Raw genomic sequence first — 19,266 nt, forward strand, 5'->3', positions numbered from 1 at the left:
CAGTATACTATAGTGCTGGGCGACTTTAATGCGAAGGTAGGGAAGAAGCAGGCTGGAGACCAGGCAGTAGGAGATTATGGCATCGGTGCTAGAAACGCCAGAGGAGAGCTACTAGTAGAATTCGCAGAACGCAATAATTTACGGATTTTGAATACCTTCTACCGAAAACGAGCAAACCGCAAGTGGACATGGAGGAGCCCTAATGGCGAAAATAAGAACTAGACTTTATAAGAAAATATAATAAGAAAAATAGACTTTATAATGAGTGCACACCCAGGAATCGTGCAGGATGTGGAAGTGATTGGCAAGGTACGATGCAGTGACCATAGAATGGTACGGTCTCGAATTCGCCTAGACTTGAAGAAGGAACGACAGAAGCTGATTCGCAAGAAGCCAATCAATGAGCTAGCACTGAGAGGGAAAGTACAGAAATTCAGAGTGTCGCTGCAGAACAGGTACTCGGCTCTTAGTGAGGAAACCAACCTTAGCGTAGATACAATGAATGATAATCTGACGAGTATCATTACGGAGTGTGCAGTGGAAGTTAGAGGCAGGGTAGTAAGACAGGACACTGGCAAGCTTTCCCAGGAAACGAAGAACCTAATTAAGAAGCGTCAAATCATGAAAGTGTGAAGTACAACAGACAAAATAGAACTGGCAGAGCTTTCGAAGTTGATTAATAGACGTAAGGTATGCGATGTAAGAAGGTATAACATGGAGAGAATTGAACACGCTCTAAAAAACGAAGGAAGTGTCAAAGCATTGAAGAGGAAACTTTGGATAGGCAAAAGTCGGATGTATGCACTAAGGGACAAAGAAGGCAAAATAACTACCAATATGGATAGGATAGTTAAAATAGCGGAGGAGTTATACAGAGATCTGTACAGTAGCCGAGACAACCACGACCTTAATACTATAAGAACTAGCAGTAACCCAAAGAACACCCCACCAGTAATGATAGAAGAAGTCAGAAAAGCTTTGGAGAGCATGCAAAGAGGCAAAGCTGCTGGTGAGGATCAGGTAACATCAGATCTGCTGAAAGATGGAGGACAGATTGTGTTAGAAAAACTAGCCACCCTGTTTACGAGGTGTCTCCTGACGGGAAGAGTACCAGAGTCTTGGAAGAACGCTAACATCATCTTAATACATAAGAAAGGAAATGACAAGGACTTGAAGAATTACAGGCCGATCAGCTTGCTCTCTGTAGTATACAAGCTATTTACAAAGGTAATTGCTAACAGAGTAAAGAAAACATTAGAATTGAATCAACCAAAGGAACAAGCAGGATTTCGAACAGGCTACTCAACAATTGACCACATTCATACTATCAATCAGGTAATAGAGAAATGCTCAGAGTATAACCAACCACTATACATACCCTTAATAGATTACGAGAAGGCGTTTGATTCAGTAGAAATATCAGCCGTCATGCAAACACTGCGGAATCAGGGCGTAGATGAAGTATATATAAACATTCTGGAAGAAATCTACAGGGGATCAACTGCTGCCGTAGTGCTTCATAAAGAAAGTAACAGAATACCAATCAAGAAGGGTGTAAGGCAGGAGGACACAATTTCCCCAATGCTATTTACCGCGTGCTTACAGGAGGTTTTCAGAAGCCTATAATGGGAACAGTTAGGAATAAGAGTCAATGGAGAATACCTTAGGAACCTGCGCTTCGCCGATGACATTGCATTGCTGAGTAACTCAGGGGACGAATAGCAACTCATGATTACGGAGTTAGACAAGGAGAGCAGAAAGGTGGGTCTTGAAATTAATCTGCAGAAAACGAAAGTAATGTACAACAACCTCGGCAAGGAGCAGCGCTTCGAGATAGGTAATAGTGCACTTGAACTTGTAAAAGGCTATGTCTACTTAGGGCAGGTAATAACCGCAGAGCCTAACCACGAGATGGAAGTAACTAGAAGAATAAGAATGGGGTGGAGCACATTTGGCAAGCACTCTCAAATTATGACTGGTAGATTGCCACTATTCCTCAAGAGGAAGGTGTATAACAGCTGTATCTTGCCGGTACTTAGCTACGGAGCAGAAACCTGGAGACTTACAAAGAGGGTTCAGCTTAAATTGAGGACGACGCAGCGAGCAATGGAAAGAAAAATGGTAGGTGTAACCTTAAGAGACAAGAAGAGAGCAGAATGGATTAGGGAATGAACGGGGGTTAAGGATATCATAGCTGAAATCAAGAAGAAGAAATGGACATGGGCAGGGCATGTAGCGCGTAGACAGGATAACCGTGGTCATTAAGGACAACTGACTGGATTCCCAGAGAAGGGAAGCGGGTTAGGGGGAGACAGAAGATTAGGTGGGCAGATGAGATTAAGAAGTTTGCGGGTATAAACTGGCAGCAGCAAGCACAGGACGGGGTTAACTGGCGGAACATGGGAGAGGCCTTTGTCCTGCAGTGGACGTAGTCAGGCTGATGATGATGATATATGTGTGTGGGAGTAATATTTTAATGGGCCAGTTAGTCTTCGTGAAGGTATGGGATATGGCACAACGGGAGCGGTGTCAACAAGGATAAATATATTTATTTCCCAACAGTTTCGGAAGGGGTCCTCCCTTCATCAGGGGATGAATTATACTGACATGAGTTTCCAAACTTCGTTGCTGCCGCGTCCCTCTCGCCTTGAAAGATGTTTGCGAGAGTGAGAGGGAACTGAAAAAAGGAAAAAAAGAAAAAAAAAGAGAAAAAAGGGGGAAGAAAAAAGACGAAAAAAAAAAGAAAAAGAAATTAAAAAAGAGGAAGAACCACTGTCAACACTGAGAACGAAACCAACTGTTCGTGTACGTCCACATACGGTTCTTATCACGTGCTGTTCAGTTTTCGACGTGTGTCGGGCCACCCAAGATTGTCGCCGCGGTGGCGGGAGGGTTCGTGACGGCGTGCGTAAAGAAAGGGTTTCCCCTTAATGGGTCGGTCGGCTTTTTACCTTTAATCTTCGTCCGTTTCCCTTCAATGGTCATCAAGTGGTAGGCGAACGTAAACACTTTGTATGTGCACGTGGAAAAAAGAAAAAAAGGAAGAAAAAAAGAGAAAAAAGAAGAAAAAAAACAAGAAAGGACAGTGTACACGTACGAGTCAGTCAGAAAAAAGCATGGTCTCCAGCTTTCTATCTTTGTCACCAGTTTCCTCCTGGCTTACTTCTCGGAGGCAGTTGAGTTTTCCGGGGTCCTCGTTGATGCCGGCTACTAATGTTCTAAATTTGAAAATTAAATATGCCTCACGCTGTTCGCGCTCGCGCCTGTTTGAGAAACCGGACTGCAAAAGAGTTACGCTGATATTGCAAAACTGTGGTTTGGCAGGCGCAGATGTCTAGAGAAAGGCAGCTTCGGCAGTGAAGTGCCGTGGTACCGGTGATTATTGAACCGCAGCCGAAATGGCGTGTCTGTTTGGCCGATCTATTCTTGTCCGCAGATGTTGCAATGTAGCATGTATATTACGTTACTGTAGTCACAATTAGGGCTTTCAGTTATGCAGAATTTGAAATCCGAGAAGTTTGCTTTGAATTCACGTGTTGTGACCATCTGTGGGCATACCTTGCATCGAGCTTTTTCGCAGGGATGGCACCTTAATTGAAATTTCGGGGTGTTTGTTTTTGCTCTGACAGGAATGTCCTTCAGATTTTTATCCCTGCGGTACACCACGTGAGGTGGCTTCGCGAAAATAGAAGTTAGTCATTTGCTTTGCCTGATTATGTTGAAATGGTGGGAAAGTACATTGATGATTCGTGGCGCTGATGAGGAGTAAGTTAGTACAATGTTCGTTTGGGAAGTCGTTTTAGATACTCTGTTTGGTCCCTTAAATATATCATTCCTGTTCACCTTGCGAGCACGTAGTATGGCATCATCAATAATGTCTTCCGGATAATTTTGTTTCAATAAGGAATGCTTTAGGTGTTCCGCGTGTCTTTCGAATTCCCGCATATCGGTGCATATTCTTCGGTACCGGTAGGCCTGAGAATGCGGAATACCCGTTTTGCAATGCTTTGGGTGGCTGCTGTTGAAATGTTGGTACATTTGACGGTCTGTAGGCTTTTTGTAAAGGGTTTTGACAAGCGGTGATTTTTGACCGTAACAGTGACGCCCAAAAAGTTAATGCTAGTTTTGGAAATTTTGTGCGTGAATTTTATTGACGGGTGGCATGTGTTAAAATCTTCAATGAAGCGGAAAAGACTTCCCTCATCATGGTTCCTTATCATAAAAATATCGTCTAAGTATCTTCTGTAGTAGAAAGGTTTCAAGGTGCGTCCCTCAATGAATGGGATTTCAAGTGAAGCCATAGAGGTGCTTGCGAAGTTTGGGGCCATTTTCGTGCCCATTGCAGGGCCACTGACCTGAATTAAATGCTTGCAATTGAACTCAAAATGGTTACACTTTAGTACAAGTTCAAGATGTGTAAACAGTGCCGCGCCACTTACACTAGCTGATGAGTCAGTTTTTACATATTGAGAAACCATAGCCGCTATACCGTCATGGTGGGGTATGTTGGTGTACAGTGAACAGACGTTCATGGTCACCAGAAAACTGCCGCCTGGGATGTCGAGACTTGAAGTTTCGCAGATGAAGTGGTTTGTGTCCTTTAGGTAATATGGAAAATTTGGGGGGATGTTTTTTATTAAGGAATTGATGAATTCTGATATATTTTCTGTTGATGTGCTGTTACTGGATACTATCGGACGTCCCGCATTGCCTGCCTTGTGTATTTTGGGGAGCAAATAGAATTGACCGGGAACAGAATGGGCCGGTAACATTGCTTTTAACAATTTGCCGGTAATTTTCTCGTCCCGGCGGAGATTGTTTAGGGTTACTTTTATCTCTCTTTCGAATTCGGGAGTCGGGTGCGTTGGAAGTTCTTTGTAGAATTTTGTGTCTGATAGTTGTCGTTCCCCTTCCTTTAAGTAGTCCGACGTGTTTAGAATTACTATGCAGCCCCCTTTATCCGCTGGTTTGGTAGTAATTCCAGTGTTTTTTTTGTAGTTCATTGAGTGCCCTTCGTTCTGACTTCCATATGTTGTTTCGAAATGGCCGATTTTTTTCATACGCTCTGATGATATCTTTTTGAACTGCTGATATATACATATCGAGGTGTTTGTCCCTCTGCTCACCTGGACACCATGATTTGTCAACACCAATCAATCTATTCCTTGCGATCAGTCCTTGCGATCATGAAAGTATTCACGGAGGCGGAGATTACGCGCAAAGTTATTGAGGTCTTGGTACAGTTCGAATTCATTGAATCTACCGGATGGTGGACAAATGTTAAGCCTCTCGACAAAAGTTGAAGCTGAGCGGGTGTGAGTGTTGTGTTTGACAGATTGAGGACATTGTTTTCATAAGTTTTTAGCTGCTCTTGGCTATCACGTGGCACGGGATTGTCAGCGTCATATTCGAGAGTAAGGATGTTTTGATTAGGATTGCACTGTAAGGGGAAACCCTTTCTTTACGCACGCCGTCACGGACCCTCCCGCCACCGCGGCGACAATCTTGGGTGGCCCGACACACGTCGAGAACTGAACAGCACGTGATAAGAACCGTATGTGGACGTACACGGACAGTTGGTTTTGTTCTCAGTGTTGACAGCGGTTCTTCCTCTTTTTTACTTTCTTTCTTTTCTTTCTTTTTCTTTTTTTCGTCTTTTTTCTTCCCCCTTTCTTTTCTTTTTTTTTCTTTCCTTTTTTTTAGTTCCCTCTCACTCTCGCAAACACCTTTCAAGGCGAGAGGGACGCGGCAGCAACGAAGTTTGGAAGTTCATGTCAGTATAACTCATCCCCTGATGAAAGGAGGACCCCTCCCGAAACTGTTGGGAAATAAATATATTTATCCCTGTTGACAACGCTCCCGTTGTGCCATATCCCATACCTATATATATATATATATATATATATATATATATATATATATATAAATATATATATATATATATATATATATAATTACCATCACTGGTGCCCCGCCGCGGTGGTCTAGTGGCTAAGGTACTCAGCTGCTGACCCGCATGGCGCAGGTTCGAATCCCGGCTGTGGCGGCTGCATTTCCGATGGAGGCGGAAATGTTGTAGGCCCGTGTGCTCAGATTCGGTTGCACGTTAAAGAACCCCAGGTGGTCTAAATTTCCGGAGCCCTCTACTACGGCGTCTCTCATAATCATATAGTAATTTTGGGACGCTAAACCCTACATATCAATCAATTACCATCACTGGTAGTTTTTAATTAATATACTGCATGCCCGAAGTTTTTAGAAATTGCTGTACCACTGCCCCACACTGATACACACGCGGGAAGTAATTTTTCCCTGCTTTCTAAGGAAAGACAAAGGAGACCACGCTGAAGTTCACGGGTGAGGCGTGGTGCTTGGCCTGGACCACACCGTGGCTTGAACGCATTGGAGGACGCTGCTGATCGTAGGAGGCGCGGCTAGCCGGTACCGCAAGACTGAGCAAGTCATACATGGCTGCATGTCCCACTATATAGATAAAGATACGGCAGTGCTCTGCCACAGGGAGTATTGTTTGCCAGAGCACTGTTTCTTCCCGTATGATTCTCTGGTGAATCCTTACCTTTGTAAGTTCTCATTCATGTCAGACTTGCCATCGTCTTTAATTTCCTATTCAGTGAAAACTCTTCGCTAGGGCCAACAGGGCAGTAGAAGTTAAGCTTCACAAAATAAAGGAACCTGTCACTTTAGCCTGATGCTGGGGATTACCGGAGGCTTTGTTTTAGAAAATAAATTTTCCCCTAAACATATTTCTAAATAGATTATAATAAAGATGGCTGTAAAAAACTGACGAATGTTATGATATCCACTATTTTTATTGTAGTCCTTCGTTGAGTTTAAAGAAGACACTAAAGAAAAGAAAACTAGTCTATAACAATATGCAAAAGATTTCGAGCTTCTGGCAACGGAGATTTCAGGAAATAAAACTACAAATTTAGGTTCTTTGAAACAACTTTGCTCACACGTAGGACCTTCTGATTTCCAACACTTTTTCCGAAACTAAACCTGAATGATTACTGTTTGTTTAAATTCTTGCGCTAATTACTGGTTCATTTGCAAAAAAAATTTTCTGATCCAACGCAATTCCAGAAACAACCTGCCAGGCAAATTGTATATAACCCACGCAAGAGGAACTTTGCCAAGATGCGAGCCGTAAAATGTTCCTTCAGCTAATTAAATATAAGTACGGTACCTTGTATGTTTTCGCGTGCGAAACAAGAAGACACAGCAGATTTGAGACTACGTGGTACTTCATTGCGAAAGTAAACAGTGCAAACGCTAATGAGAGCTGTTTGTTTCTGTTGGGACTCTCCGTCGTCGTGCTGGTTTTGGACGGCTCACACTCGTGCTACACATCCTATAAACAGGCAGACTTGTGGGCAAATTTATTTTGCTGACGTCACAGGACTTCAACTACGATGGCGATGTTTGTTCCTTGCGTGGAGTTGACTGGTCTGTCGAAGCAAAAATAACGAAGCAGCCACAAAGCTTCCAGCTATAAAGAAATGTGTGAAGTGAAACAGATTTCGAGAGCGTTCTCCCGGACAAGGTTTATTAACAGTTTAGTTCAGATTACAAAAACAACTTGTATTTTGTACAAATACATTTTATAAAAAATAAGAGCAGAAACATAACGAAGTTGTGGTATGAATCTCTTTTACAAATATTAGAAACAACGTTTTAAACCTCATGGGTGTGTCTGGGGATATCTGTGAAAAATCTAATTGTGAGCCGGACGAAACAATGTTTGCTCAGGAACAATTATGAATTAAGGAGAATGGGGTCTTTCTAAAATACGAAGAAGTACTATTTCATAATAACATATCTAAGACCCCGCTCGAGAGTCTCTTTAGTAACCATTTCGAACCAGTAACAAGGTTTTCAAGTCGGGGCCAAGTGCTGATGTTTTTACATGTTCTTCGTCTTCGTCGGTGTCTTTTGTCTCATTTTCTTCAAGCACTCTGATAAAGAAAAATTAAACGCAAGCAAATGTGAGACATGTGCATAGCTTAATAAAAGTGTCTCAAGGCAGAACACGTATAGAAGTGTTGCTTCTTAAAACTCTATCTAGTAAAGTGACATTTGCGAGGCCCCCTGGTGCACAGAAGCTTAATGTGTAACTTTTTTCTCAAAAGTAAACGAGCTGGTGAGTTCGCCTACGTTCACGTGATTAGGAAAAATAAAGTGTAGAGCACTAAAGCACGGCATAGTAGCTCGAGACACGACCTCTGCTGACTTACGTAATGTAAGGGGCAACTAGCCTAAGGTCACGTCAACTGGTCATTTATCTTTCGCGTGTGCTAACGTAAGTGCCAGTAGTTGCAGAGATGGTAAAGAGGTATTCGTCCGCCACTCCTGCTAGTGCACTTGATACAAGAAAAAGGCTGAATTTGTGCAGCACGCTAATGTTACCACTATGATTTCATTCTCAAACCTGGGCAGACATGCTGTTACAGTATTTTCGCTATTCACAGAAATCCATCAAAATGCAGTTTTAACCACTATTCATTCTCAACCGCCCTTCTGTGTCTCCGTATGTATGTGTGTTCTATATTAAAGACAGGCGTACTCCTCGATCGTTCATCAGGAAACATAACATAGCCCGGTGTCTCCAAAGGCCCCCCGGCAATCGACGAATTCCGTTCCGCACCTCCAAACACATCAGCGCATCCGCTCGTGCACGCGCGGTCAGCGTAAGCATTGCAGCGTCCTCTGTTACTTTCACTGGTCCTCGCGCGTTATGTCGATCACGTGGTACGCAACGCCGTCGACAACTACACCGTCACGTTCTTCGCGTTACAATACGCTGGCACGCTACTTTTCTACGTCGTGCGTGTTCTACAGTCTCTACGTGGACGAACTCTCCCATGGCACATGTGCGCGTGTGCTTGCAGAACCTCCTGATGTCGGACGGCCCAATCTTTGACACTTTGCGTCGCCGTCCCGCTCTCGCATTGTCACTGGTTACACCACTACATGCTATGATTCTTCAGACGTAGTGTAAAGCAGGTTACTCTAAATTTGCAGCCGTTGTGTAGCCGGTGACATCCTGCGAGAGCAAAAAAAAGAATTATAAGTCAATTTGTGGACCGTCTAGGCCCAAGATGGTTTCCAACGCAAAAATGATACAGTCTAGCCAAGCGTCAGTGACCTTTCGATACTCAGGGTCGATTTTCACGGAGCCAGCATGGCGGGTGTCTTGCGGTCTATCATGAAGGAGAGGAGATTTGCTGAAAAATCTGCCAAATTACCACGCATGCCACATGGTTACAGGTTACCATGATCTCTTAGTAGCGAAAAGCCCATTCATGCTCAAAACCAACTGCCATGTAGACCTTCAGATGGGGGTGGGGGGGGGGGGTGACATCATGCTGGGGAACACATAACACTTGCACGTAGGCCGCTTAATGCCCTCGGGCCACAGGTTGCTGACCCCTGGTTTAGACAACTTGTGCGAAATACCACGAGATTTCTGCAGTTGAAATGTGGATACCTTTACGTCATTTGCGATGGTAAACGCCTAGCACATCTCTCAATATGCGACTGCATGCGCAGAGGGCTTCTCTGTAGGCTGCCACAGTGCGCCTCGTCTGTAGGGCTGTTCGTCAAATTTGATCATTGATAATTGACGCCTCCTCACCCATGCACATCTATCTCCATGGTAACTGTATTGAAACAGTTTGTCTTCATGTTTCACGACTGTTGATAGTGCTTTCCCTTCAGTGAAGTAAGTGCTGAACATGAACCCAAGGCTCATGCAGCAATATCAACGTTTTCGGTAATAGTGAACAAGAGAAGTTGGCGATTCCCCTTCATAAACTTTTCGACTGTATGAGAAGTCCGCATGTATATTTACTGAGACGTTGCGGAAAAACCAAGCAAATCTCTCCTGTATACAAGCCAGTTTTTTTGCAGCTATTTCCGGATGTCGTTGATATCTGCCTGAGATATCGTTTGCATAACTTTTCAAAGCTTCCTTTCAAGATTTCTTAATTGCTTATATTGCGGCCAGACGACCGACTCAAAGCTTAAGAGCAGAACATTGTGAGTGATAAGGCACAACATCAGCAGCTTGCGCAGTTGTCAGCCATCGTTCATCTGCTTTATTAAACGAGACGCGCTAGCTTTTCTACACCCTTCATCGTATAGTGTTCATACGTCAGCACAAAACGTCGTTTTTTAGCACCAAAGTGACATTGCACTTCTTGGCTATATTATTATTCCTTTTTTTCTTGTGGCAAAATAATGCACAATAAACACGCAATAACCTTTCTGAAGACACGTCATACTTTCGTGTTCTACCTATTCCTATCACAGAGAGATCAGCCATGTTTTTTATGTATAACGAGTGCTCAGCCTGAGCGCCTACTGTCCCACAAATCCGAGTAGCAATGACACTGTCTCTTATGCAAGTGTGTTAGTGACAGATGTGGTGACATGACGTGAGCTTTATAGACGTGAATTACTTAACCCTAATTTTTCGCGTTTCAATGACGCGTATAGTGTACATAAAAATATATGTGCCATGGATACTATCCCAGGGTCGTATAGATTCCTAAATACACCAGTTTTATTACGGTGTTCTAATCAAGCGTTCGATCTGATGAGCGCACCAATAACATCCCAGGAGGCACAAATAATGACAAAACGTGGTCTTTACTGAAAGATAGGACACGCGATAGCTTTAGCCAGTCCAACACGGTCATTACAGAAGTGTGGTTTGTTGGGTACTTCGTTGAAAACTTGTAAATGAACAAAAAAGCAGTGCAAAAAGAGACGTACGAGTAAAGGAACACATAGGAAGACTAATGTGTTCTGTGTCCCTTCCCTTGTGCCACGCTTCTTCTCGCGATGGTTTTCCCATTTACAAACGTTCATTATATGCGTCCCCAAGGGAACGTGTCAGTAGTGAGCGAATTTATCACACTCCCCTCACCTTGTCGTGAACGTCATGTAAGAGGGGCGACCTGAGCGGTCGCGTGATGGGCTGTTCAGGGTCCGGGCGCACCGCTTCCATCGTCGACGAGCTGGCCCTGCGCACGGGCTCGTGCGGCGGCTTCCTCTGCTGGCCTCCAATGGTGGCCGGCGGGGGTGCCGGTGGGACCCGGTCGTCCTCGTCCTCGGTGCCCGAGGCCTCGGAGGGCACAGCAGCGGAGGCGACGGCCGAACTTTCGGCACCCTTAGCCGCAGCCGGGGCCTGCCTGGAGCCGACCCTGGACAGCGAGCCGCTCCTGTTGGAAGCCGCCGACCGGTGCGAGGCCTGCGACCTGACCGAGGAGCCGCTTGCGCGGCGGGAACAGCCTGCGATTGCAGAAGCAATTCATTTGAGATTTACCCGCCTTTGTTATCGAAGGTGAGAAGTAATGCACAATTATGATCGTCATCATCATCAGCCTGTTGCAGTGCAATGTAGTACGACGGGCTCTCCCTATGATCTTCAGTTTTCTATATCCTGAGCGAGCTCATTCCATATTTTTGTTCGAAGCACCTAATTTTGTCATTGTATGTGGTCCTCTTCCTGCCGTTACTGCATTTTTTTCCCCTTGGCAATCATTTTCTTGCTATAACTGTCCCGTGGTTGTATGACCTAAGCATTACGTGGCCAGGCCAGGTTAATTTTTTTTTTTTTGCGTTTGACGTCAGCTATGGTATCTGGCTCTTGTCTGTTCCTTTATTGTTTCCGCCGTCCTCCGGTCTCTTAATGATGTTTCGATCAATTTCCGTTGAACGGAACGCTGAGCGGCCCCTCCCCCACTCTCAGCTTTTTCTGTAATTTTTTTTATCCATGTTTCAGCCCAATATATTGAAACTGCAAGTATGAAGTGGTCGTATACTTTTGTTCCAGATTTCTTGTCAATACTTTAAAGTGCCTTCCGAGTGCACTTAGGCTGAATCGTACTCTTTGGTGAATTCTTTTTTTATTATTCATTTCCCCTCTGAGTAGTTATTGCCTAGTTGAAAGAAATCAGAAACAACCGGTGACAATAACCCATTAGCTCCAACGAAAACTTGCAGGCAATGAAATGAAGGAATGTATGGGGGATGTTAGCTTTACAGGCTTGGCTGCATTGTGGTATTTGCGATACATATGCGGAGAAAGTAATTTTGACAATAAAGCAGCGTCTCGAAGGCAAGGGCCAATGCAGCAATCATTGGATAACGCACTCCATGCTCTACAAAGTGAGGTACGCCGGCCGTGTATACGGGAGGAACACCACTTCTGTGCTACTCTATTAATAATACTGCACAAATAAGGACCATGTTTCTGCTGCCAGTCATACATACACGAAGTAGTTCGTTATGAAAAGCTGTATCACTGTAGTACAGAGGTGACTTATTCTGTTCGGTGAATCGTGCATCTGCTGCCTAAACACTTGACGACTCTTGAACCTTTGTCCCCTCTATCGTGTTCGTTTCCTGATTCCGTGTTGGTGGACTTGACTTCTTCAACAAATCAGAGAACAGCACACTGCTCAGTGTCAGCAAAAACTCACTCCTTTATAACGCCAATTGTCCATTACCGGCACTATAATTGACAAAAAAAATCGAACTTTAACGGCACGTGGGCACAAATATAGAAACGTTGGTGCGGAGATCGTGCACTGCATAGCTCGTTAGGCCTAATTGCATTATTTTGAAATACCTTTGCGTTCGATTCATAAGAATTTACAAAATTTATGCTTTTTAATCATCTAAAAATTTGCATTTCTAGGCTATTGTTTATTTTCTACATTTGCCGCAGAAGTACGCCACTGTAGACAACCAATTGTTCTTGTTTTAATTTAATTAACACTTTAATTTCAGGGTAATGTAAATTTGTTTCCCTTTTCACAAGGGGAAGTAGGATCATGCAAACAGCTTCATTTTTTTCCGCCTTTTTTTTGTTTAGCTCCGCCGTGGTGGTCTAGTGGCTAAGGTACTCGGATGCTAATCCGCAGGTCGCGGGATCGAATCCCCGCTGCGGCGGCTGCATTTCTGATGGAGGGCCTACAGCATTTCCGATGGAGGCTTAAATGTTGTAGGCCCGTGTGCTCAGATTTGGGTGCACGTTAAAGAACCCAAGTTGGTCGAAATTTCCGGAGCCCTTCACTACAGCGTCTGTCATAATGTAATCGTGGCTTTGCGACGTTAAACCCCACATATCAATCAATCAATCAATCAATCAATCAATCACTTCTTTTTGTTTGGTAGTAAAGAGCTTACAGGCCTCTACGCGAAAGTGTGTAAGGGGCATGCAATATATTCCTAAATAAATTTGGTGCTTAATAATGCAGGACAAATACTGCATGAAATTTGATTTCGCAGGGAAGCGAGCTGAGTCTTCTGAACGAAGAGCACTCAGGAGCCCACTTTGCGTTTCAAAAAACATGCAGCCTTGTAGACAGCATCGTAGGCAAGCAAGGCTAAAAATACATCCCCCCAGCATAGTCAGGGTAAAGGTTGCTCCACGATTCGCTCTATCAGATATTAAAAGAACATTGTAACGTGTACACGATTTTGTTCAGTATTGTAATATAGACAAGACCCATTCACGTTGTGGATAACAGGAACATTCTAAAGAGACAATGTGTTGCCTTTAAAAGTTATCTCTATTTATTTACAAATTACGGCCATAAGAATTGAACTCGGAAATTTCTTATTGTAGTTCATAACTTCCACGTCACTTTACTCCCAGCTTTTACCAATGTTAATTGGCGGATATCTCACTGCATCCTCTACAGCACTAGCATGTGCCAAAACATTAATTCGGAGAGCTGGAGAGGTGGCTACGCATCGTGGTGGCGTGCCATTAAAAAAGTAGTGCTAGGATCAGCGCATGCGCGATAACCCTAACCATCTTGCCTCCCTTTCCAACGTATCCGGATAAGGCTTGCCGATCACTACAAGAATTGAGTTCGGTACTTTTAACGTTTACGGGTTCACTGTGTGGACACGGTTTCTAAAGCGCTATGTGCGTGCGTCTGCAAGCGGTGGAGCCTTCGCTCGCTGCATGCAAGCTAATCTACATCGAGGCCCTTGAAAGCTATTCTATTACCTGCTTCAATATCCGTGGCATATTATCGTATGATGACTTTTCCCCGACAACACTCTCTGTCACAAAAATGAGAAAGCGGCATAGTGGACTTCTAGAGCTCACTAAAGCATGTTGAATTTATTTAACAACTTAATAACAAAGAGTCACCAAGGAGCTCTAGGACACGTTTAAGCTTTTTGAGTAATTAACAAGACCAAACATTGGCATAAGATGACGCATTTCTTACAGCGTGCTGAAGTATGTTACCAATAAAGGAGCACAATTAGTAATAAGTAAAAGTAGTAAATGTTTGCAAACAGTAACAGCTAGACTTTACGAGAGACTACTTAAGATGAAAATTTGGCAATAAGCCTGGTCATGCCAAAGTAAGATAACTAAAGAGCTTAGGGACATTTGGGTTCATTAGTTACGAAAGGTAAATAAAAGCTCAATACAGAGTTGAACACTCGCCACAAGCATTACGCTTGAGTTTAGCGATTCCGCTGCATAAAGCACGAGCACGCTGTAGTCTACAAATTATATTTTATATTTTATACTTTCTTCTCGCAAAAGAAACGCTCATCTGGATTCGCTCTTCGGAGGGAGAATCGCTTGCTAGGGATGCCATGCACGCACAGATCACGGCTGTATCTTTCCGCAAGTGTGCTTTGCTGATCATCGGCCACCGGTCTACTGCTCCGAATTTTTCAGTGGGAACCTGTAGAACACGCTTTCTTTACCTTCTCTAAAAATTATGTTTAAAAAGGCTATTTCCCATCTTTGCCAGGTGCCAGTTTTTGTTTTCTTTTTGAAAACGATAGCACATTTGAACTACGGCTCCATGCACACACTCTAGTGAAGGGTGGTGTTGCACCGATCACTCCATGATAGTTGTCATATAATCCCGCAGATGTTGCGCGTTCGCCTTTGCTAGGACTCGCAGAAAGCACTGCCGAACTGGTGCCGGAAAGTGGCCACCGCTATGTGGTTGCTGTTAACACCCACAGACTGTTAAGGGCCATTACGTGATTGTTTGTCAAAGTGAATGTGTATACAGAGCATTGAAGTCGGCCTGCACAGGCATTCGCAACCACAAAACTCATTGTGAATTGACTTCAGAGTCCCCAAATATTATGAATCATCAAACCTGCATCCATTGTGCCATATTCCTCATTTATATTTTACTATATACGTCGTTTACTTTTCCAAAACTTAATCGGATGATATTGATTGTTACCTAGTAACAAAATGAATCCTTTGCTTACTAAAAACAAGAAATTTAACGGGTACAAGCATTCGCTAAATAATAAAATTATATTACTGAGAGCTGGTCATGCAGGATGTTTCTTTAGGGGTGAATATGCAAGCTGTTCTAGGTATCAAATTGCCTCGTCACATTTGGTATTTTCAAAAGTATGCCCATGTTGCGTTTCGCCTAGTCAGGCAACTTCCAGCAGATGAAAATTACCACCTTCCACAAAAGGGAACCAGAAGTAGCATGCGAAGAAGCGCAGGGGTTAATTTAAACTTCCGTTCATCACGGGCACCTCACCCGATGTTAGCGCATCCTTGTAAGTGCAGCACATCTTGAATTCATTGTAGTTTCCCTTGCTGTTACTCGGGCCGAACGCTTATTGGAGCACGCAAAGTTGCAGCACGTGCGTTTATCACGCGTGTGCAGATTGTCATTCCCCGACGGCATGAAGTGATTGGTGAGTAAGTGTGAGGGCTAGAAGCCTCTGCCTCTCACACAACCACTTTCGCAGGTCCGACGGCGCTAGCATGTGCCAGCGCGTTGTGCCTAGAATACGACGCATTGGTTCATTTTAATTTTGAGTTTGAACTTTATTGAGACAGTCATTCTCTAGGTTTGAGAGGTTAAAGGAAGGTACGATTACCTGAGAAAATCCCCCCTGCCCCTACATTGCTCAGGTGTAGAAAATCACGGAACTTGTGCAAATACAAGTTAAAAAAAAGAAGGTCAAGATACAAGCATACAGACAACCAAACACAATAAGTAAAGTAGCTACATTCAGCCCACACCAATAATATTGCGTGTCATGAAAATGTTTATACGAGCCCTAATTATCAATACTACAAAACAGTATAAAACCAATACGAGGAAAAAGTAATAAAAAGCTGCAACTGCACAATATTAAGGGAAGATTAGAAGCTGAACAAAAAGCAATCCAACTTTTTTCCCAGATGTGGTATGTCGAATAGTTGTTCTGAATCATTTGGCGATTTGTCGGCTCTCATATGCGAAATCTGGCATTAAGTAGGCGACAATTTCAGTAGCATATTTATCTCGAAACATAGCCATCTGAAGTCGACTGTTAGTTGATATTTTATTTGGGCATATGATAAATATAGGGGCAAGATTGAGGTGTGAAATTAAATTTGCTTGTTTATATTCTTGACAAGATTGAGTAGGAATAACTGATCAATTCTTAGTTTATTAAGGCCACTGCGTTAAAGAGCTTGTTTCTAAGAAATTCCGATGTAAGTGTCAGTTTCATTGGTTGTGAGTGAAAAATCAAGTTTTGCGTGACCGAAAACTTGAGAAATTTTTCGTGACTGAAAAACTGAGACATATGCAAACAAAGTAAATAATAAATAATTCTGTGTCTCTAAGTGAAAGTCTATTCCGGGATCTTTCGTGCCAAGTGGCTCTTCCACCACACAGCCACGCCTTTGCTTATGAATACAGTGAAAATAATCTACTCTGCTTGGAAATGCAATGAAAGGAACTTTGATGCTTTACACACGTGTCATGTATATATTATTCACTATACAACGTAAAATATTGTTGTAGTAATGCGTGGCACAAGTTTACATTGTCATAGGGCGTCCGAACATGAGATTATCATAAGGACTTCAGAGCTTAAAGCCCAATAAAAGTGGCACACCCCCTGCTGCACCCTTAAGGCAACGTAGTGGGTGCATTGCAAGTTCCAAAATATTTCATACACTAAGTGTTTGAAGTACGCACTAGGACTAGAATATCGCTATCATGTTCGACTCTTAAAGCTAAAGCTTAAGGTTCCCCTAATTTTTAACCATGAAAGAGCATGGCGCTGTGTTGTCATTTCGCTTAGGATTTGCAATGAAACGAGCAGCTCTTTTTTGTAAAATATTATTCTATCGAATTTTGTTTGAGTAGTGGTACCCAAGATTAGCAGACAGCATTGTAATTGAAAGTGAACAAAGGCTTAATATAACGGCAGTTTAAGCCATTTAGGCAACAAGGAGCGGATATTATACCGCATTAAGATTAACCTGCACAAATCTGCATGAATCTTGTTTACGCGAAGTGTCTAGCTCATATTTTTCAAGAACAACACATGTAAATTTATAACTAGGAATCCGCCCAATAGCACAGTATAGAAATCTCATACAGGCATTATGGTCGTGAGGTTTGTTATCCTTTTCAAAATAGTATAATTATTTTTTTACTATAGGTAGAACTTGATTCATATACAGCCATTGTGATAGTTGGATCACTCATCTATTAGACAAAGATCGAAGTTTAAGTAGGTCTTTTCCTGAAAAAAAAAAAGCACTCGTGTCTTCTGCAGAGAAAATTATGCTGGCAGTTCTCAGTATGTTCGTAATACTGTTTATGTAAAGAATAAATTATAATGATCCGATTACAGAACTTTGGGGAGTGCCATATTTTTTCCCGCTGAGATTGAGAACATTAGCCAATTACACCTGCGAATTGTACTCCGTAGTATAAGCAACTGCGTATCAAAGTGAGTACGATACTTTTATTATCGTTGTAAGACAGTTTTTGAAACAAAATGAAAGGCTTTATGGAATCGAACACCTCTGTTGAAGTCTAAAAGTAATGCAACAGTATTATCAACAACAATAATATCAGCAGTATTATCAACACTATTATTATCTATAATGCTTAGTAATAATTCTTTATTATCCAAAAGTGACATTCCGATCGATTTTGTTTCACAGAAACCAAATTGTTGCTTTGTAAGCATTGGACGATCACGAAGAAACTTCATTTGTCGTGATTGTATAGAGTATTCTAAAGCTTCGGAAAATAAACAGGCACAAAATAGGCCAGTAGTTATTCAAGTCATCGTGAGAGCCACCTTTGCAGATGTCTACCACCTTAGCGATCTTAATGGCACCAGAAAAAGAACCAGGGGTGAAAGCTTCATTGCAGATACGCTGAAGTGGGCCATACAGGGATTCGGCAACATGTTCATTTTGTTTCAACCTTGATGTCACCATAACAGGTGGCACATTTTTTTATTTATTGACATCAGGAGCGTAATAATTCTAATTGATTGATCTGTGGGGTCTAACGTCCCAAAACAACCATATGATTATGAGAGACGCCGTAGTGGAGTGCTGCGGAAACTTTGACCACCTGGGGTTCTTTAACATGCACCCAAATCTGAGTACACGGGCCTACGACATTTCCGCCTCCATCGGAAATGCAGCCGCCACAGCCGGGATTTGATCCCACGACCTGCGGGTCAGCAGCCGAGTGCCTTAGCCACTAGACCACCGTGGCGGGGCATATAATTCTAATTGAATACAAAGGTGAAAACAAGAAAGTTCACGGAGGAAGAAGAATTGAATTTTCGGTAGTCAATTGCTGCATATGTTGTCTGAGTTGCTGCACCTGATTTTAAGAAACGAGTATTAAATTTTACCGCTGGGCTAGCTTCTCTAATCTCAACACCGTCAATCGTTAGGGCTGACGGGAGGCAACGCTATCTTTTTTTAATAAATTAACGTAACTAGTTCCATGCTTTTCTAGGATTGCAAGGTACCTCTGCGAATTGTGCCTGATAATACTGATTTTGGGCTTTCTTCGAATCAGACATTAGTTTACTGTGGGCTTTTAATATTCATGTATTCAAGATATGTTCCTTATTTTAATGAAGATATGGTGTAGTTTATCTTATTTTCTCATTTTCTTGTACAGTTCTATGCCAATCTATGGTTTTTTACATTTCCCGTGTGTTTTATAGTATGGCAGTGAAAAAGTCGCATCATAACGGCTCTTGACATGCTGCAGGAATAGATGACACGATATATTAGGGCTGCGCTAACTGTACCCAACATTCCCGTCGATAATTTTGTGGCGACCACTGCGCACAAACCCGCACAGACTGTCTCGTCACTGGTTAGCCTGGTGTGACATGGCCACATGGTGCAACACGCTTCCGATAAGGGACCCCACCACCGCAGATTTACCAGAGGCT

At 42.9% G+C, this 19,266-nt stretch overlaps 1 protein-coding gene across 2 annotated transcripts in view; it reads right to left on the bottom strand.

Annotated features, from left to right (window-relative positions):
* Positions 1 to 8,611: 8,611 nt before the first annotated feature.
* The window catches only part of LOC119172953 (uncharacterized), a 349,485-nt gene continuing 338,830 nt past the window's right edge, over positions 8,612 to 19,266 (bottom strand). For both annotated transcript variants that reach the window (XM_075893861.1, XM_075893860.1), the window contains 2 exons: positions 10,952 to 11,316; positions 8,612 to 9,064 (listed from right to left, as the gene is read on the bottom strand). In XM_075893861.1, the coding sequence (XP_075749976.1) occupies positions 9,026 to 9,064; positions 10,952 to 11,316 (404 nt within the window). In that variant the 3' untranslated portion in view covers positions 8,612 to 9,025. The remainder of the gene's footprint in view (positions 9,065 to 10,951; positions 11,317 to 19,266) is intronic.

The sequence above is a fragment of the Rhipicephalus microplus genome, chromosome 4, assembly GCF_043290135.1.
Source record: "Rhipicephalus microplus isolate Deutch F79 chromosome 4, USDA_Rmic, whole genome shotgun sequence".
Taxonomy (NCBI): domain Eukaryota; kingdom Metazoa; phylum Arthropoda; class Arachnida; order Ixodida; family Ixodidae; genus Rhipicephalus; species Rhipicephalus microplus.